The 19,752-nt window shown below is 45.4% G+C and overlaps 1 protein-coding gene across 2 annotated transcripts in view; it reads right to left on the bottom strand.

Annotated features, from left to right (window-relative positions):
- The window catches only part of DDB2 (damage specific DNA binding protein 2), a 21,202-nt gene extending 4,712 nt beyond the window's left edge, over positions 1-16,490 (bottom strand). Inside the window, exons 1-7 of one of the 2 annotated variants that reach the window (XM_019551241.1) lie at positions 16,307-16,490; positions 11,669-11,848; positions 8,585-8,715; positions 6,916-7,107; positions 5,852-5,997; positions 2,432-2,531; positions 1,010-1,187 (exon numbers count right to left, since the gene is read on the bottom strand). In XM_019551241.1, coding sequence (XP_019406786.1) covers positions 1,010-1,187; positions 2,432-2,531; positions 5,852-5,997; positions 6,916-7,107; positions 8,585-8,715; positions 11,669-11,843 — 922 coding nt within the window. In that variant the 5' untranslated portion in view covers positions 11,844-11,848; positions 16,307-16,490. Of the gene's footprint in view, positions 1-1,009; positions 1,188-2,431; positions 2,532-5,851; positions 5,998-6,915; positions 7,108-8,584; positions 8,716-11,668; positions 11,849-13,425; positions 13,511-16,306 lie in introns of those variants that run through there. The other variant, XM_019551239.1, reaches the window with a different exon arrangement.
- Positions 16,491-19,752: the final 3,262 nt, after the last annotated feature.

The following is a 19,752-nucleotide window of genomic DNA, read 5'->3' as shown; positions in this document are numbered from 1 at the left end:
CGGACTAGATGATCTGCTCAGGTCCCTTCCGACCCTAGAAACTACGAAACTATGAAACATTTGTGGGAGCTAAGCCCCATTACCCCCTCCTTTCCACTGCCTATGGAAGTATCATTATCATTTTATAGAGGAAGAAACAGACACTGAGCAGGAAACAAGCTGGCCCAAGGTCACAGGGCAAGTCACTGGAAGAGCTAGAAACACAACCAGACTGTTCTCATTTCCACTGCCCAGCTACACCACATTCCCTTCCAATGCTAGGGACAGACTAGAGGAATTTCAATTCCCAGCCCCTGCTTCCAGCATTGAAACTTCAGCACCAGAAGATGAGGAACATCTCGACTGCCTCAAATGAATTCCATTCCCCCCATTCCCCAACTTCAGAAACCTTCAGTATTTTCACAGTGAGCACTCAGAAGCAGCACTGCAAGAATATCAGAGGACAATTATCTTCTTAAACAGAAGAACAGCATATCTACTGGTGTCAATTGTTCGTGATGATTTAGCCAGAAATCAATGAGACTGAAGTGGCACCAGCACTTTCCTACAAGACTTTTATCAACGCCTACAATTTTTAAAATTACATAATATCTAGATATGATGAAATCTAGACCTTAAATGCTGGAGGCAGCAAGTGGGAGAGGAACAGTGGAAAAAACCCTGGTCATACCCTGTTTACTCTCCCTTTCAGCATCTACTTTCCATCACTCTGTGACACAGGTTACTGGACAACATGGACCTATGGTCTGACCCAGTAAATGGGGGTTCTTTCTTATCTGAACGTGGTAAGATTAAACAATTTTGGTGCAAACTTAATTTTTCAGTTCACACATAGAAGATGGCTGAAATAGCAGATTGATACATACATACCTGTGGTAGGGAAAGTGTGGCCCCAAAGACAAGAGATATGGAACCAGCGCAAAAAAGAGACTAAGACAGACAGATACACAGACTGGACAGGCAGATCAGAAAAGCACGCAGAGCAGAGAGCCCTACCTCACTGACCTACCAGCATTGACAGGTTTGTCATGAGGAAGCACGTGAAGGAAACTTGTCTTGTCTTTGATGTTCCTGAGGTCCCAGATTTTGACTGTCTGGTCCACAGAGGCTGTGGCTAAGAGCCAATCGCAGCAAGAGTTAAACTCCACATGAGTTACTTTCTTTTTGTGTAATTTCAGCTTCCAAATCTGCAGTGGAGGAAACAGAATATGAGATGCACGTAGGAAATACAGAGCAGGTAGACACAATGCCTGCCACAACAACAGCCATTCAGCACTGCTTTGGTACAGATAGTCTAAGGGATCTAGACAATGGAGAATGGAGCACTCATCTCCCTGGATGCAGGGCGATGTTGTTAATTCAAAAGGTTCTAGAGGCTGGGGGAGATGGGCAGTGCTGGCTAGCACTGGAAATCCCACAGGAATGAGCTGACCATCTATATTCAGAAAAGGGGAAAAAATAATGCAAGCTACCACAGTGGGTCTGACCTTACAGATTCATAGATGCTAGAGTCAGAAGAGACCTCAATGGATCATCAAGTCCGATCCCCCTGCCAGTGGCAGGAAAAAGTGTTGGGGTCATGTGACCCCAGCCAGGTGCTTCTCCAGACTCTTCATGAAGACTCCCACTAAGACTTGACTACAGTATCAGTCCATGCCTGGACTTGAACCTGGGTCTTCCCTCTACCCAAGTGAGTATCCTACCCATTGGATTAATCCAAGTTACCTTGACAGTATGCAAAGCCAGTGCCTTAGCTGGTGACACTGTCCCCCAACTGACTACCACAGTGCCTATAGCTCTTGGGGTGGCCCAGGCCCAGATCTGTCACCCCTGCAAGCTGGAGCAGTGATGAGTAATGAGTCATTATGCAGTAACAGCAAAAGGGCAGTCTTGCAGGCAAGGCACACTCTTAGAGAAGTTCCCAGCCTGGGCTCTAAGCAGCTTTCCAGTTTCAGGTCCTGGCAGTGGCAGTGTGCTTGCTCGGGCAGAAAGAAGATGGTGCAGTTTCTGTCCTCCTGACCTTTGCCAGTTGAACTTGGAACTGGGAATCCCAAGGCTGGATGCTGCTCTAACTGGCTCCATTCCACTACAATTCTCCAGGGAACTTTCTGCAGTGTGTACCCCATTGCCAGAGGCCTTTTGTCTACAGGATGCCCCTAATACTGTTCTTACCAACGGCCACTCAGGGCAGGGGGAACCTCACCACGTAGTGCCTAATTTAGAATCACTGTTTGGGAGATTTCCAGTGAACTCATCTTGGGAGCAGGGAGAGGCAGCACAGCAGATAGAAACAAATTCCCTGAAGTGCAGGGTCATTCTTGCTCCTTCCCCTTCCCCCCATCTTGCAGCAAGGACCGTTTATTTTTTGCACTGTGAATATATAAACCATCAGTGTCTCCAGAAAAAGGAAAATGCAGAGAGCCATACAAACCTCATCACCACCAGTGCTGAGCAGGACCACGTTACCAACGTTATCACCTGTCACCACAGACCGGCAGCTTGCAGACACATCAACACTGCAATACCAGAAACTAGAAGGAAAAGCAGAGAGGTCAGTGCTGCCTCCTGCAGTCAGGGAAGGTGAGGGATGCCCCAGTTTACACCCTCCCTGACTCTCTGTAGAGTGAGGTTGCAAAAGACTGAACAACTGGGCCAGGGAAAGTTCACCAAGGCATCATCAGTTTGGTGACTAAGTGTATCATTTCTGCCAAGTAACCTTAAGAGGATGGGTAATGTGCTGTGGTAGTGGGATGCAGCTGAAACTGTATGGTCACTTGGCACCTGCACATAGACACAGCTTGGGAAAGATCAGGACTATATGCAGGGCATTTACCATGTGCAGAAATGGTTTAAAATGAGACTCCCCCACAGAGAGGTAAAGGAGCTGCAGGGTTTCTGGGCTGAAAACTTTCCATCTTAATTTGCTTCCATTTTAGCACTCCAGGAACTGAACATAGTCTTATTAGACAGATGCCTGGGGGCCTGGTCTCTCAACCCAAGCTATACTGGTTAGGAATACGAGTGAATTCTTTAGCATCTGACAACTAGTTTTCAAAAAACTTCACCTGCAGAAGATGCTTATACTAGACATCTTGCCCTGCTGTGATCTTTCTGAGTTCTTTGCAAGAGAAAGATTGCTCTTTTTCTGCAGCCAAAAAGTGAAATCTAAGCTGACATTTTCTAAGGAATGTCCTGAGTGTAACAAGGGGTGCCTGTTACACCTTTTCAGACCTTTTTGAGTCCAAAAAGGTTGAGAACAACTGGTAACTTGACTCCTTTTTTTTTTTACATCATAGAAGCATAGGAAAGCAGGGCTGGAAGGGATCTCACAAGGTCGTGTAGTTGAGCCCATGCTCAAGGTATGATCATCCCTGACTAAACCATCCCAGTCAAGTATCTGTCCAACCTGCTCTTGAAAATGTCCAGGGGTGAAGATTCCACAGCTCTTCTAGGTAGCCAGTTCCGAAGTTTGACTGCCCGCATAGTCAGAAAGTTCCTCCTAATCTTCAAAATCCTAATCCTATGGCTACAGAGAAAAGCCCATCTCCATCCTCTCTACTATCACCTGTCAAGTAGTTGAAGACTTATAAAATCCCCTCTCAGTCTTTTCTTCTCCAAACTAAACAACCTGAATTCTTTCAGCCTTTCCATATACATCTTGCTTCCCAGGCCCCTAACCATTTTTGTTGCTCTGCACTGAACTCCTTCCAATCTGTCCACATCCTTCTTGAAGTGTGGGGCTCAAAACTAGACACCATACTCCAGGTGAGGCCTCACCAGTGCTGAATAGAGTGGGAGAATCACCTTCCTTGATTTGCAAGTGATACTTCTGCTAATATAACCCATGATGCTGGCTTTTTTTAAAACAAGAGCACACTGTTGACTCATATTCACCTTCTGGTCTATTGCAACCCCCAAGTCCTTCTCTGCAGTACTGCAGCCTAATCAATCACTCCCCATCCCCCAGTATATGTATATCCAGGCTCTCAAAGAGCAAGAGAGGGACTGCACTGTCAATACAAAGGAACTGAGGAACAATCCTGCCCTTCTCACTAAATGTCATGGTACTCATGGCCACAACCCAGGGAACAGGAGATCCCCTGTGCCATTCTGCCTTCCTTGTCTTGCAGACTTAAGGTGTCATCCTCTGATGCCACATAAAGCTTTACTACCTCAAAGGGCCCAAACTTAATGCTTCCAATAGAATTTCCTGGCTCCTTCTGGAACACAAAGATAAAACAATGGGCACAAAGGTCCCTGGAGAAGGGAGGATCACAGTAAACAATTGATCATCTGGAACAGAGCTCTCTGCTCTTTAAGTGAGACATACCGATTTCATGGAGTTTGTTTCCCAACAGTTGCAGCACTGAAGTTCTATATAGCCTGGTCCTGATCTGAGAGCGCACACACTCTGGACCTGCAAAATCGACATAGCCATCTTCCCAAACAAGGCATATTCCTTTCAGTAGCACTGCTTCTCCCATCTCCAATCACAAGGCATAGCTTTGATAACTACACTTAGGACTAACCTATACCTAGGAGGACAGGATCGCAAGAAATATTCCACGCAGAACCGGAAGACACCCCACAGCAGCTGTGCACCAGGCTCTTCCTTCACTGTCTTTGCCTCAACACCTCTTGCAGCTGCGTCTAGTGCATCATGGCTGGTCTTTCCCAAGGTGTCAGCAGCAGGGACAATGACAGCTTTGGAGGGAGAAACCCCTACTACTAACTGCGCATGGAACTGAAGTTGTCCTCCAGGACTCACCCCCCAGCCCTTCTCTATTGAGCCAACAGGTTTAATCCCTACACACAAAACAGAGGAAGAGAGAAAAGTGAAAGGTGCTAACTGGGTGATACAAACCCCTTGGGACTCCACTGTGGTTCATCAGCTGCTCACAAAGCCACTTTGTACCAAGTAATGTGCTTCAATACTAACTTTCAAGAAACCAGTGAAGAAGCCCTCAATAGGCCCCAGTTTGCCTCAGAGTAATGACATCTGGAAGAAGCATCCCCTTCAGACCCAGTCATCCTCATCTTGATCCACAACAGATTTGATACTGGGATAAAAGGCCCATGTCATGTCCATCAAATCCCACAGCTTCTGCTGATCCAGGGAGAGGCAGCTGAGCACTGAATCTGGGCTCCAGCATGGAGAAGTGTCAGTGGACCCCTGCAGCGCAGCCCCACACCCCTCCCTAAGGAGGGCTGCAGCTGGAATAGCCACTTTGAGAACTGGCTGGGTCACATGCTACTGGAAGGAAGTAAGCAGGGAAAGAAAACAGAGAGGGTAAAAGGGGATGGGTGTGCTGACACTGTGGGCCCATTTCTAAAATTAATGTCTAACTTCCCAAGCCAACAGGGTTTGCAGTAATATTAAAGGAACTCCCCAGAGGGCTCTTCAGAGAGGTCAGGTCACCAGGGCTAGGGTGATGTCAGAGTTGATATTCCTGTGCATCCTTTTGGAAACACAGGGATCTGGACTTGGTGACCCAGTGACACCTTCCAATTCTATGTGCGTGCTGCACAGAATATGGGAGGTGTAAAGACATAAGCCTGAAGAGTTCCACTGGTACCCCCAGAAGAACAGGAAAAAGCAAGTGTGGAAGATCACTCTTTCACCTGGATGGGGAAAAAGAGAAGTCAGTATTCGATCCCTTTCCCCTAACCCGCACAGGGAAAACAAGAGGAAAGAAGCTCCCAAAACAGACAGACTCCAGAATTCAACAAAAGAGGCGGATGTAGGGAAGAGCAGAGCCTAGCTCTCATGTTCCAGAGACAAATAAAGCTCCCTCTCTGTGCTGCCCTGCCAGCAGGATGCAGAGGCCCAGAAAATTGCCATGTTTCTTACTCCCAGTCCTCGGTGCTGGTGAAGACCCGGAGCGTACTGCCATTAAAATCCTGCAGGGTGGTAGTGCCGGCAATTGACGATGTGTACAGCTGACTAGGGTTAAAAGGGTTAAACTTCATTCCTGTGATGGCCCCTCCAGCTCCCATCTACAATGAAGGGGATGAACACAAGTGAGTGATGGGGAAGGAGGAAAGTCCCTTCTTCCACTTCACATTCACCACTTCGTCCTCACCACTGACTATGACACAAGCTATGACCCCTAGAGAAGGGAAGGCAAGTGTCATCCTTACAAGCCAAATGGCTGGCTGAGATGATGAACTTACTAGGGAGAGGACTGCAACTCCTTCAGTTCTAGGGCAACATGATCCCTGAATGGCAGTCACCATACTTTCCCCAAAGGAGCACAAGGCAACCAGGAAGGAGACTTGGGAATCTTTACAGGAAAATCCTCTTCCCCCAACCCTCTATCCATTTGTTAACCTGAAGAGGAAATGAGCCAACAATACAAATTTGAACCCTCATAGGACCAGCAATTGGCAGGTCCAGGGAATGGGATGGTGGGCATGCAAAACCCTCAGAGCCACAAGGCCTCATTCGCTGCTCTTCACTCTCTCACTTCAGATGAATGGACTGTCCTTTTACCTACTCAACAAGGTATTTCCTCACCTGACACAAACTAAGAGGTGAAGAGGAGAAGGTTCAAGTCTAAAAATCAATAAACCCCCTCTGCATCCTTCTTAAGAATTTATTTCTTAGAAAGACATTCTTCTTTATTTCACTCATGTCTTACCACTGTGAGATTCATCCTCCCACCCCGCAGCCCCAGAGTGTGGGGAAACTTCTCCACCAATTCTACACAACCCCATCTGACCTGCAGCCACCCCATGCTAACCTAGTCCTGGGCCTCACACAGTTCTAAGGTTGCATCTCAGTCCAGTCCTGCAGTACACACACCCATCCAGTCTTGGTCTGGGTAATTCAAACAGTGCACCTCAATCTGACCTGCAGCACTCAGGGCTATTCCAGGCCACCCCCATGCCCATCCTACACACTAAGCGACTTACCCCCTTTATGAAGCAAGTTTTGTTAAGTACTTCATAGTCCCAAAGAATGATATCTCCACCTTTGGAGCCCACAGCCACAGTACTGGGGTGTGTTGGATGCCATTCCAGACATGTCACTCTCCTGTCAAAAGGGCTTGCTGTTCGGAAGAGGCGGTATGAGGTGAGAGAACGCAGGAAGGGCAGCTGGAGACACTGTTTCAAAGACAGTAAGAGACTGGGGTCTTTAAAGAGCTTGTAATATCAGAACCTATTTAAAAAGCACCAACAAACCATGTACACACTGCCAATGACATTCTTCTTAGGGAACTGGCACAGTAAAACTGATCTCCAGTAACACCAAGGAGAAAATGAGCACTCTGCTTGCTTTTAAACACACCAAAGTCACTGCTGAGTGAGCAAACCAGCAGACTCACTGTGTGCCCCATCTTGCAGAATAAATATAAGTCAATCTGGTAGCAAAAGGCAGGTCCAGATTCCATTCTTGATCTGTACAGTGTGAGTAGTTACCCCCAGGGTAGTGACCTCCTATAAAGACACTATTTCCATCTTCAGAGTTAGATGATCAGTAGGTGGGAGCACAAAACCTGTGGAGAGACAGACCCTTCACAGAACAAAAGTACTCCAGCTGCAGCTACTCACAGCTGATGACAAAAGTGGTGAGAAATCACTCTCTAAACACTGTAAAAGGAGCCAGGGTCTTTGGACTAGGGAAGAAGCAATGTTTACTAGAATCATGGAAATTGGACAAAATGACCCTTCAGGTCTGTTCCTACCCTATGAATCTATCATCACATTAATAAGACATTAATAAGCTTTCCCTATAGGAAGAAAATCCCAGCAACCACACTTTCTTCCAGTATTTATTCACCAAGCACCTGAAGTGTTAAGCATTATCTAAAGACCTAAATACATGGTCCTTTTTCCAAAGTTTATTCTTCTAAATGACACAGCAGAACAAAAGGATAACAAAAGAGTAGGTGAGAAAAGGCAGAAAGTGACAAATCAGGTAGATACAGATTAAATTATTTTTTAATTAAAAATACTTAAACTACCTAAACATAGAAAATGAAACTGTCTTAGCTGACTCACTCCTTGTGGTCATGATAAAGTAAATCCTTAAATAAATATTGAATGAGGGCAGAATTAGGCCTCCAAAACTGCTTTCAGAAAGGGCACTACTTGCCTCAGAGACACAAGGGGGAACAACATGTAGAAATGCTTGTGAGAGAAGTGGATATCAAGGCTGGCACTGTTAGCAGAATACCACAGGTAGGAGATAAGGGACTAGGTCAGATCAGTACAAGGAAAGAGTGTTGTGCAGGGTCTTAAATGCTACAACAAGCAGTTTAATTTTAATGCAAGGAAGCAGAGAATTAGGGAGATGCAAAAGTGGGAATGAAATGGCACAATTAACAAACAAGGAAAATTATCTTAGCAGCTTTATTTGGCATGGTCTCCAGGGAAAAGCAGGAATACATCAGACTTTATCTGCACACCAGTGTAAAAGTTTAGTTATATGACAGGCATGGAAACCATGGGCCTAGACAGAAGGGGAAGGGGGTCTGACATACCTATATGTTTTCAAGGTTAGGCTTTTATATTTTTTTTTTTAACATAAACTCTGTAGGAAGCTCAGTGATTCAGGGGGATAGGAAGAAGAAACCCTCACCTGTCTGAGCTGTGCCCGGATAGAGCCACCCAGCATGTTCTGGTAGATGTAATGGATGACACTGTACTGCTGCTTCAGCTGATGGAAAAGCACCCCGATGTTTCTGATCGTGGAGCCACCTTTAGCCCAGCCTGCCAGAGCACAAAACAGCAAAACTTACTGATAGTAAGTGCGTGTCCATACTGGAGAAATGGGTGCATGGGCTGCTGAACCTAGAAGTGAATTCTGGCCATAAGAGAAAGGACATCAAATGATTCCTGTGAGTGTGAGCAGCATCCTGCAGCTTCAGAGCATCATGCCTCCACAGCTTGACAGCCTCATTCCTCCTCAGCATCTCTCAACAGAGGCAAAAGGAAAGAGGCTATGGTAAGTTTATAGGCAATGCTTTTCCTCAGCTCTTAGATGCCATGTTCATTGCTCTGATATAGCAAGAACACCTGGACTGGGAAAGTAAGACCTGGAGTGGAGTAATGACACAGAAAGGAAAAAGGAATCTTTGGGATAAGCATCTAAACCCATAGCAGAGGAGAATTCAGGCCTGGGACCAGACTAGGGACAGAAACATATTAGTTGCACCTAGGCAGACAAGGTTCTTTGGATAAATCCGATATCTTTTATTAGACCAACTCACTTTTTAGTTGCACCTAAAGATTCCCATGGAATTTCCCAGGCATGCCCTTGCGATTCCAGCTCATAAATCGGAACATTCTGTCTACTTCCACTGCCCTGCAAGCTTTGGTTTTGATAACACACCTGCTGGCTCCCCACACACAGAAGCCCAAAAACCTTTCTGTATGGGGAAAATTCTGCTGAGCTACACCACATGCTCTTTGTGTTTTGTTCATGTTCTAGGTTTTATCATCAGGGGCATTTACAGGAAAACAGGATCTGTTCAACCTCATGCATCTGACCAAACCACCCCCATAGCTTGGGAATATAACATCCCAGGGAATCCAGATGCCAGATCAGGATGTAGCAGAGCAAATGCATTTATTAAGACCCAAAAATTCTGCTTTTATACAAGGATACCTCTTAATAAAAACAAGAAGGACAGAAACAAAGGGAGCATTATATATACAATGAAAAAACCTTCTTAATGCAACACTGAAGCCTAGAAATTAAGAAAACTGAATTACCCACACTGTGTTCATCACATCTGCTGTTGTTATGGAGGAAAAGCCATCTCCACTCAAACTCCCCATTTGCAAAGATTTATAACATCTTGAGGATTTCACCTCTTGGACTGAGGGAGCTTTTTATCCCAGACTTCAGTTCTGTCATTAAGGGTTTTTAATATGCTCTTTAGACATGTCTGAGTTTAGAGGAAGGACAACTCCTCAAACACTGCCCTCCATAGCAAGAACAATTCTCAACTACCCATTTTAAGCAGAAATGCAGTTAAAACAAGTTGAAGCAGAGCCAGGACAGAAGTCTCTGCTTAGCTACAGGGAAACTTTTTACAAAAGTTCTTATGGATTGAAGAATCTCAATATGTTTAATGGCTGAATCTCATTAGGCTCCGTGCCCTTCAAAACACTGTTCATGTTCTTCCAGCTAAGCCTAACCAGGGATCTCAGGAAGAGACTCAGAGAGCTGCAAAGACTCCTTTGGCATTATGTGGTTGCATAACTGCAACCTGGTAGCTCTGATGCTAAACCAGCAAAAAATGCATAGCAATGGCTTGACTCAGCTATCGGCACCACCACATGAACAAAACATTAATTTAATTGCTTATAATGCTGAAAAAGTTACATGATTTATTCGGCATGATTATCCATGGAGACAAGTTACATATAAAATATCACATGTTTAAACTGAGGTATTTTAAGCATCTATACAAAAAAGTGCATGATCTTCTTCAAAATGGAAAAAAATATTTCCCTAAGCCAACTATTGCGTAAATCAGAAACTACTGAATGGATTCTATTCAAACTGTACAAAAATTAAGCCTGGCCTTTCACACTGGGATACAAAAGGAGAAGATTCAGACAAAAAATCTGTTAAGAAAGCTATAAATAACAACATGATTGGTCAGATTTTCCAAGGTGCTGACGACTCCTAAGTCCTTTGGAAACGAAAGTGAAAACTGGACCTGAAGTTATAAAAAAAAAACAAATTAAACTATAACAAAACCCCACAAACATACTAAGCAGAACATTTCCACAGCTTGTATTACTGCATACTCTAGAGGCTTTGTTCATACGCTAGAGAAACTGGGGCAAATGAAGCACAGGTAAATCAGAAAAGCACTTGCTAGTACTATTGTAGCTCTCAGGGTACCACTGAATAGATATTAAAGGAACTATTCTTCTTCAATACTTTCTGAGTCCCTAGAATGGATATCTTGTAAACATTCTAGAAAAAGAAATATCTCTGGAGATCCCATAAGCAAAATATAGCTTAAGAGTGACAGCCCTGAATGTGTAGAGACACAGAGTCCTTAATGCAAGTCTACAAAGGTTCCTGGGACTGATCACTGAAAATATCAACACATAAGAATTAGCCCTTGTCTCTCTGGACAGGACCTTAAAGAATAACAGCAGAAAAATGTAGCACCTAGCTAGAACTGGCACCCAGCTCTACGAAACAGCTTACTGTTGGCTGCAGCATGATATATCCAGGTGGAAAGGCTGGTGTAAATAGTATGGTGTGTATTACTAACCTGTCAGTTATGAAACAGTGTGAGGAATTAACATGAAAAAAAAAATATATTACCAGGATTGCCTGCCTACAAGGAAGCAGAAATTCAGCCATTCAAAAATTTCACAAAGCTAAATCTCTCTCCAATGAGTGGCAATGTAAACTTCCTTGAGCCCCATTTTAAAATCATGAGCTGTGACTTTCAAGAAAATACTATATGTGCATGCTCACTGCAGTCTCTAAACAGATTACTGGGGGAAAAAATGTTTCCGTATATTATCCACTCCTCGTGTAGAAACATAAGCCTATCCCAATGCTCCTGTCTGAACAAGTTGTTGGCTCCTTGATATCTTCCTATGCCAGATATCTGAAGATTTGGCTGATAGTTTGCTCAAATTAGGCCTTGTGGGCAAAAAAGAAAATGAGAGCCCAAGGGAGATTTACCTGTTTTCTCTGGGGGTTTCAAAGCTTTTCTCACAAACAGTCTCTTTGCTTGTGGCTCATTCTCTAGTTCACCAGATCCTCGTTTCCTTTTCTCAGCTGACTTTGTCTCTTCCTCTGGCTGATGCTCACGAGCCTTCACGTGTTTCTTATCCTTCGGCTGGTTGGCAGGAGCCATTCTGTCTGAGCAGGAAAAGCAAACAAAGTAAAGAAGCTATACGTGTAACTGCTTATGGCTAAAGAAGAGAACTGCAGTATAATGTGCCCTGATTATGAGGCTATGCTTGTGCTACCCTTCATCACTGCAGCGCTGGCTTTTTGCATACAATGATGTGAGGAGGAAACGTGGTTCAATAAACTGCACTTTGTGCCTCTGTGAAAATGTGTGGCTCTTAAAGCACTGGGGTATCTGTTCTAGCAGATCTGTTTTTACAAAATAACTGAGTTTAAAATGTACTAATCCAAACAAGGCACATTTGTGCAACTTTAAAATGCAACACCAGTCTTTGCAGCAGCCCTTGCTATTTCATGATATCCCTGGTTGGGCTCAGCTAGGGAAAAGGCCAAGTGCTTTTGTGGCTTAATTAGAACAGGGCTTCATCAAACACTGAAAAATAGCTTCCGAACACATGCAATCAACTCTCCTGGACTCTTGAATCATGCTTCTAGATGTTGTAGTGACAGGCATACAGCAAATACTGGGAGATTTCATGCTTTTCCAGATCATTTACAAAGAGATGTTGGGACAGAATTAATTTGACCCCACATTGTAACGCTCTGAACTAAATTTTCAAAGTGATCCTCTCAGTCCAAAGTGGAGAGCCTCCTACTCGGCCTTCCTCCTTGATCTAGTCTAGGAACATACAAAGCAGAAAACATCAGCAGCAAATCCCAAGTACCCTCCATGGAAACTCTAAGACCAGCTGATCCTTTGACAACAGGCTGTTTTATTTTTAATTTGTGAATGAATGTCACCAACAGCTCTTTAGCACCAAATGGCATTAGGTGGGCAACAAGCAAGCTTCCCCATATAGCATCCCCGAGCTGGCTTAGCACACCCTCTACCTTTCCCAGACAGGGCTTGACATAGCTCTGGCAGTGCCTGGCCGATCCAGTACGCCTGCACAGCCTTGCTGCCATCTGCCCATCCTCGCCTGCAGCAGGGGTGGCCGTCATAGAGGACGTTCCAGCTTTCTGCTACTCTGTCTGCTATTGACACGGAACCAGATGCCTTCACGTCCTCTCCTTTTCTCTTCAAGAGAAAAAACAGAGGACATAAAGGCATCTGGTTTTGTACCAACGAGGACAGAGAATAACTGGACGGTCCTCTATGATGGACACCCCTACCCGCAACCCTGGAGGCTTCCAGTGCCAGCATCCGAGGGCCAGGCTGGCTGGCACCAACTCAACTCCACGGAAGAAATCCGAGGGCCAGCCGGCCTGGCCCCACCTGTCCACACGCTTCCCAGGCCCAGCGCCTTGCAACCTTTGCAGCCCCCTTGAAAAGTGCCAGCTCTTGGCTTTCACTCGCTCTTTTGGAGGCAGGAAGCATGACAGAGCTGCGGGCCCCAGGGGCATCTCTGGGCTTATTGGGTGCCCGGCGCCGGCGCAGCTGGAAAGGGACCCGTGGCACCCCGGGGCGCTGCCCGAGGAGCGCACGGGAGGCAGTGACGGCGCCCCAGCCACGCCGCATCCACCGGCCCCGGGCGGGGGACCGCGAGCAGCCACAGCCCCGGCACCACCCTCCCCCCGGCCCTCACCTAGGCTCCCGCGGCCTCTGCTCCTCGCAGCGCCCAGCCGGCTGCAGCGCGCCCACCCCGTCCGCCGGGGGCCCGGGCTGCCGTGTGAGGCTGCGCAGGAAACAGGCCCCGACGCGCCTCCGCCTGCTGCAGCGCCGCCCTCCGCCAAGGGCCTCACTGCACGGGCGAGACCAGCTCCTTCACGCTCCCAGAGAAGCCGGGCTGCAAGGGGCCTCCAGGTCATCTCGTCAGCCTCCCGCGCCTGAGGCAAGATCAGCCCTATCCCAACTGTACGTCCAAACCTCTACCTAAGACTGCCATGCGCGAGTCAGCTTTGCACCCAGTGCTTTGGGCTCATGTGAGCAAAGATTCATTTAAGCAGCCAAGCTGGAAGCCCAGGGGGGTTACACCAGCCCTCTTGCTTCAGCAGGGAGTGCGGTGCCCACCATCTGTGCGACTCTTAGCAGGACTGTGAAGTCGGACCATGACCGGGCACCAGAAGGCTCTGGCTCTTGCTGAAGACAAGAAGTCATCCATTAAAAAGCGGAGTCTTTAACTCTGTGGGGTCACGGAGGCGGCTGCGCTGACAAGCACCCCTGTGGCGGCTCTGTTAGGGAGAGAAGTTGAAGAGAAAGTAGCAAGGTTTTGTCTGTGCTGCTATAACACTCACCCAGACAGCCCCAAATCTCGACAGGAAAAGGAGGCCAGGAAAGCAGCCTGTTATCAAACATGTTTTCTAAGCTGGTGGTTCTCAACCTTGATAGCCTCAAGGCATCTCTTGAAAAATACCAGCTGCCAGTTTTCCCTGGTTTTTTATAACTACAGAAAAATAGGAGAGAGAGAGAGCTGTTCTTCCACTGCAAAGAACTGAGAAAGACCACAACAGGGCAGAATGATTTTAAGACTTTGGATTCCTAGTTGAAATCTCTGGGTTTATTTTGTGGATTGTGTTTGCATATCTAACAGTGCTGACCTTGTGTGGTGCCCCATTACACCCTTGAAAGGATCCTAAGGCACCCCAGGATACCTGGCACCCTGATTGAGAATCACTGTCCTAGGCCTATATGTGAAGAACAGGCTGGTCACACACAGAAGCTTACAGAAAGCTTCTGACATATCACTGGGTAACAATTTATCAGGTTCTTAAATGTAGGTTTCCTAGACAATCTTTTTATTGGTTTTAGTCTTTGTTTGAGTGATAAACAGGTACATAGGATATAATTTTGTGGTGTCAGTTTGGGCTTCAGTTAGTGTTCCCACACAGAGCTATCTGACCCTCACAAGACAACTTTCTAGGGTTGTTCTCAAAAACAATCTCTGTTTATAGTTTAAGCCAGTGTCTCTCCAACTTTTAAGTAGCAAGTACCCCCTAACTACTGAAAATTTTATATTTACAGACTAATGTGTTGGAAGAAGGGCTGTGTATATAAGGCCATGATATAACAGATGTCTGATCTGGTTTGAGTAGGGTTGCCATCTTTTATACCGGGGTGCACAACTCAAGTATATACCTGGGCTAGAAGTGATGTTGGCCAAAGCTAGGAAGGCTGAACCCAGTGCCGCATAAAGCGTGGCATGCCAAATTATTATTGGGGAGTTTATTCCAATTTTTTTTTCCATAGTTTTGAGAGCAGGAAAGGGCAAGAGAGAGAGGAAGATGGAGAGACAACGAGAGGAAAAGAGAGTGAGAAAGAGATAGTGTTGGGGTACCCGTGTACCCCTTGCCTGTGTCTTGCGTACCACCAGGGGTACACGTACCACAGGTTGAGAAACTATGGTCTAAGCCAAGCAGAAGTAGGGAGGGAAGAAGTAAGGTATATTGATTCATGAAGTCAATTGCCACACTACTACAAGGAAACCAGACCTGTTAATCAAGCCTGGTGATTTGTGAAGTTTGTGTCACCTACACCTAAATAACAACAACAACAACACTAATAATAGATGTCTGGTCAGGTCCAAAAAGGGCTTTACAGTAACCAAGTTCTGTACTACATGCATTGAAAAATGTTAGAAACATCCACAAGAAGTTGCAACTGCATATTAGAGCTCAAGGAAAAACGTGCATTTAGACTGTAGCTAAAGCAAATTCAAGAAATACAAGATGAAGTCTAGCTCAAATTCAAGCTGCAAAATCACTTCAGAGACCATTAGGATTCTCTGGTCTCTGAACTGGTAACTGGTACTTTACAACATGCAGAAATGGAGGAGAAAACAGACCTAAGCTATCACTACTTTGGACTGCACCTTGGTGGGTCCTTAACATGCTACTCCTATAGCCATTCAGAATTGTCATCCCTACCACCAGCTTATACATACAAATCATACAATATCTGTGCGCGCACTTCTCAAAAGATACTATTGCTACAAGGGACACCTATGTATAGATAAAAATATTTTTCTTCCTACTAGAATATAATAATGTTGCATCAGTCACTTACAGCCTATATAACAAACATAACATATTGGATATACCAAATGTTTAGATGGGAAAAAACTATCCCCACCCATAGAAAACACTTAGCTCCCACTACATTATTGTATATGTCAGCCTCTGCACATCATTTTCAATCATCTTCTGCAAAAAACCCCCCCAAAACACAGCATCCTTTTCAGTGCTGAATCAATTCATAATCGTTCAAACTAGCATCTGTCATCAGGACATAAGATTAATGAAATCCTGAGGACCTGTTAAACTAGATCCCTCAGGAACCTAACGGGGAAAAAGACTTCCTACTCTGTACAGGAAAGGGAAGTGTGTTCAGCAGTATTCACAGCTTCCTAGAGACTACAAAGGAAAGAGGAACCCATAAAGTTAAAGAATAGATAGCAAAAAGTGCTGATTATATTACTTTCATCTTAACCTCTACTGGTTTCCTCAGAATTGAAAAATTGTGATTCTTACCTTTCCATTGAAAAGATAGGGATGAGATGGAAAAATTCCCATTGACTTCAATGGACTATGAAACGGTCCCAAAGTAAAGAACAAACTGTAATCCTGTTATGTGACCTTGTGGTGCTAACTTTGCAGAAAGTTGTCTCCAGCTAAGATGTGAAACTCCCTTTTCCCATCCTGCTCACCTTCCTGAGGTGTTAACCGGAAAGTGGCCCAGAAGAGATTAGGCACAGTAACCTATGGACTTTCCACCTAACTAGTGCGGAAGGGCTTAATTAATCTTTAAACAAACATAAGGGGCTTTTTTTTTAATCAAACCTAACACTGTCCTGATTTTCCCTTTGGAAACTCACCTTGGCACTTACCATTCTTACATCATTTGTTAATGACTGTGCTGGATATTGCGCGAGTCACAGAAAAAAACAGACCTGAAAGATAAAAGCTTTTGAGAAAGCCTTATGCAGTCAGAAGATCACAGGAAAGAATAATTTGAATATAATAATGTTGTTATTACTTGTATTACTGGGTCCCAGTGATGGTATAAATTAAAACAAGTCACAGGCCCAGTAGCAATCACAATTTTAGACATGTCTAACACTTCATTCAGCCTGGACAGGGTTAAAGTATCTGGAACATGACTGAAGCTCTTTCTGCACTTTGAGGGTAGCAATATTGTAAGGGACGGTCCTGATTTGGTGGTATACGTAGAGGTAATGGGCCTTTTGCTGCACAGTGCCTGGATCTTTGCTAATGGAAGGTTTTGCTTTCTTGGATTATATTAGTTTATACTTATTCTTGTAATTTTAAAGAGAGTAACATCTGAGCAACTTGATTCTCATCAGGACATGGAAGCAATTAAGAATTCCAACAAACCAAAAACATTAGTAACAAAAACCCTGCATAACCCTAGCAAAACTGGACCTCCTCCTATCCCAAGATCTTTCCCATCAAGCTGCCCCTGCCCTGAGAGAAAAAAGGTAACAGTATCTACTTATCTCCTTCTTTACCTGGACACTCTGTCCTTTATGAGCCACACCTTCCTCCCAGAGGAAAGGAAAGACACCTTAGAGAGAACATAGCATCACGTCAGTGACTCAAGAGACAGAAACAAGAGACTAAACCTCACACACAGTGTGAAACTTTGTCTTGGGCAGTTGCTGGATACACAGTATCTGGCTCTGACTGCTCAGATTTTTTTCCTTTTTCACACTTTGAATTGTTAATTTAACTAATGTATTGAAAGTGAAATTAACTATGGTGGAGCATCACATTATTACAGAGGTCTACTAGTTTCTTTCCTCTCGCCTTCATTACAATATGAACACACTGGTTAGTCTTTCCTCTCACTCATCTGCTTATGTTTTCTGGAGTAAGGTTTCAGATCTCAGAAGGGTGTTGGGTGCATCATCACTTTTGCTCCCCGGGAACTGGAAGCAATTAAAAAACAAACAGTCCCAGAATATACTCTGAATAACCAGGCCCAACAGTCATGGAGTGGATTTGTCAGTGCTACGGGTGATCTTTCCTTCCTGCCTACCTTCTGTGGGGGTTTCAATCTTCCCTTTCTGCTTTGATAGAATAAATGTAATTGTCAGTCCATAACTCATCCTGGTGCTTGATCCTCTAATCATGTAGAAAAAAGTGACAGGAAAATGGCCCAGCATGGGCCTTCCACTCCCTTAACTTCATGTTGAATCATGGCCAAACTCTGGTTTAGAAATGGAAACTGGTGGGAAGACACAGTGGGCAGGCCTGTACTTGTGCTTTAATTCATAGATTGCAGAGTCGGAAGGAACCACAAAGGATCATTGTGTCAAAACCCCTGCCTCTGGCAGGAAACAGGACCGAGGTCAGATGACCCCAGCCAGATGTCTATCAAGCCTCCTCTTGAAGACCTCCCAGTTAGGTGATAATACCACTTCTCTTGGAAGCCCATTCCAGATTCTGGCCACTCTTACTGTAAAAAATTCCTTCCTAATGTCCAGCCTGAATCTACTCTCCACTAGTTTGCACTCATTAGTTCTAGTTGCTCCTAGGGTGCTCTGGTAAATAGCGCATCTTCAATTCTCTGTTGTCCTTCCTCAATAAACTTATAGGCTGCTATAAGGTCTCCACTCAGACATCTCTTGTGAAGGCTGAAGAAATCCAGATCCCACAACCTCCCCTTGGAGGCCACTAATCATGTGAGTAGCCCTCCTCTGAACCCTCTCCAGATTCTCCATGTCCCTCTTGAAGTGCAGGACCCAGAACTGGACACAGTACTCCAATTGTGGTCTGACCAATGCTGCACAGAGGAGGAACATCACCTCCCTTGATCTGTTGGTCATGCACCTGCTAATGCACAAGGTGCAATTGGACTTGTTGATGGCTTTGTTACATCGCCGCCTCATGTTTGTCTTGGAGTCAGCTATGACTCCCAAGATCCCTCTCAGCCTCTGAGCTGCTGGGGAGGTCATCCCCCAACCTGTAGGTGTGCTGGGGATTTCTTCTCCTCCCTAGGTCGAGTACCTTACATTTGTCTTTGTTGAATTGCATCCTATTTAATTCCGTCCATTGATCTAACCTGTCCAGGTCGGCCTGTATCTGCTCCCCGCCCTTCAGTGTATTAACTTTGCCCCATAACTTGGTATGATCTGCAAACCTGGAGAGATGCATTAGCCTATTTTAATGCACATGAAAGCATCACTAAAAACTGTGCTCTTTAGTTGATGTGCATCAAAATAGGCCAATGCGTCTTTTCCTAGTACCTCACCATGGAGGTATATTAGATTTAAGGTGCTTTAACTGAAGTGCGTTAATGCATGTGTAGACACACCCAATGAAAGCTCAGCGAGTTTAGCTCAGGTTGCCAGACATACAGGCTTTATAAGACTCTGGGGTGCCATGAGACCCTTTTAAAAGTCTTGCTATATGAGCAGGATTGGGCATGCAAACCAAGGTGGCCATCATAGAGGACAGTCCAGTTGTCCTCTATTGATATGAAACAGGATGCCTTTATGTCTGTCCTCTGTTTCGCTCTTCAAGAGAAAAATAGAGCACATAAAGGCATCCGGTTTCATATCAATAGAGGACAGAGCAGCAGGAAACAGGCATGTCCTCTACGATGGCCAGCCTAATGCAAACACCTGTACCTGCCTCAGGAGATAAACCCAGTGACTAGATGACCTCCTTCCAACCCTAATCTACGATTTCAACCAGGAACCCACGGGGGCAACACCACCCCGACCTGCACAATTCCTTGCAAGAGAAGTGCTCCCTTCTGTGCCCACCGCCCAAAAAACAAAGGAAGAGGTGGCATTTTCCGAGGAGCGACTTGAGTCTCACGAGGCGGGACCCCCTGCTCCCCGGGAGCGGTCTGGCACTGCCGGAGCGGGGTGAAAGCCCCCTTCGTCCCTGCCCTGGGAAGCGAGCGCTAAAACCCGGCGAAGGGGCGAGGGCAGAGTGGGAGCAGGGGA

This window comes from Crocodylus porosus, unplaced genomic scaffold, assembly GCF_001723895.1.
Source record: "Crocodylus porosus isolate Cpor-Errol unplaced genomic scaffold, CroPor_comp1, whole genome shotgun sequence".
Classification (NCBI taxonomy): domain Eukaryota; kingdom Metazoa; phylum Chordata; order Crocodylia; family Crocodylidae; genus Crocodylus; species Crocodylus porosus.
Note: the sequence above shows the minus strand (reverse complement) of the source record. Positions and strands in the feature narration are given on the sequence as shown.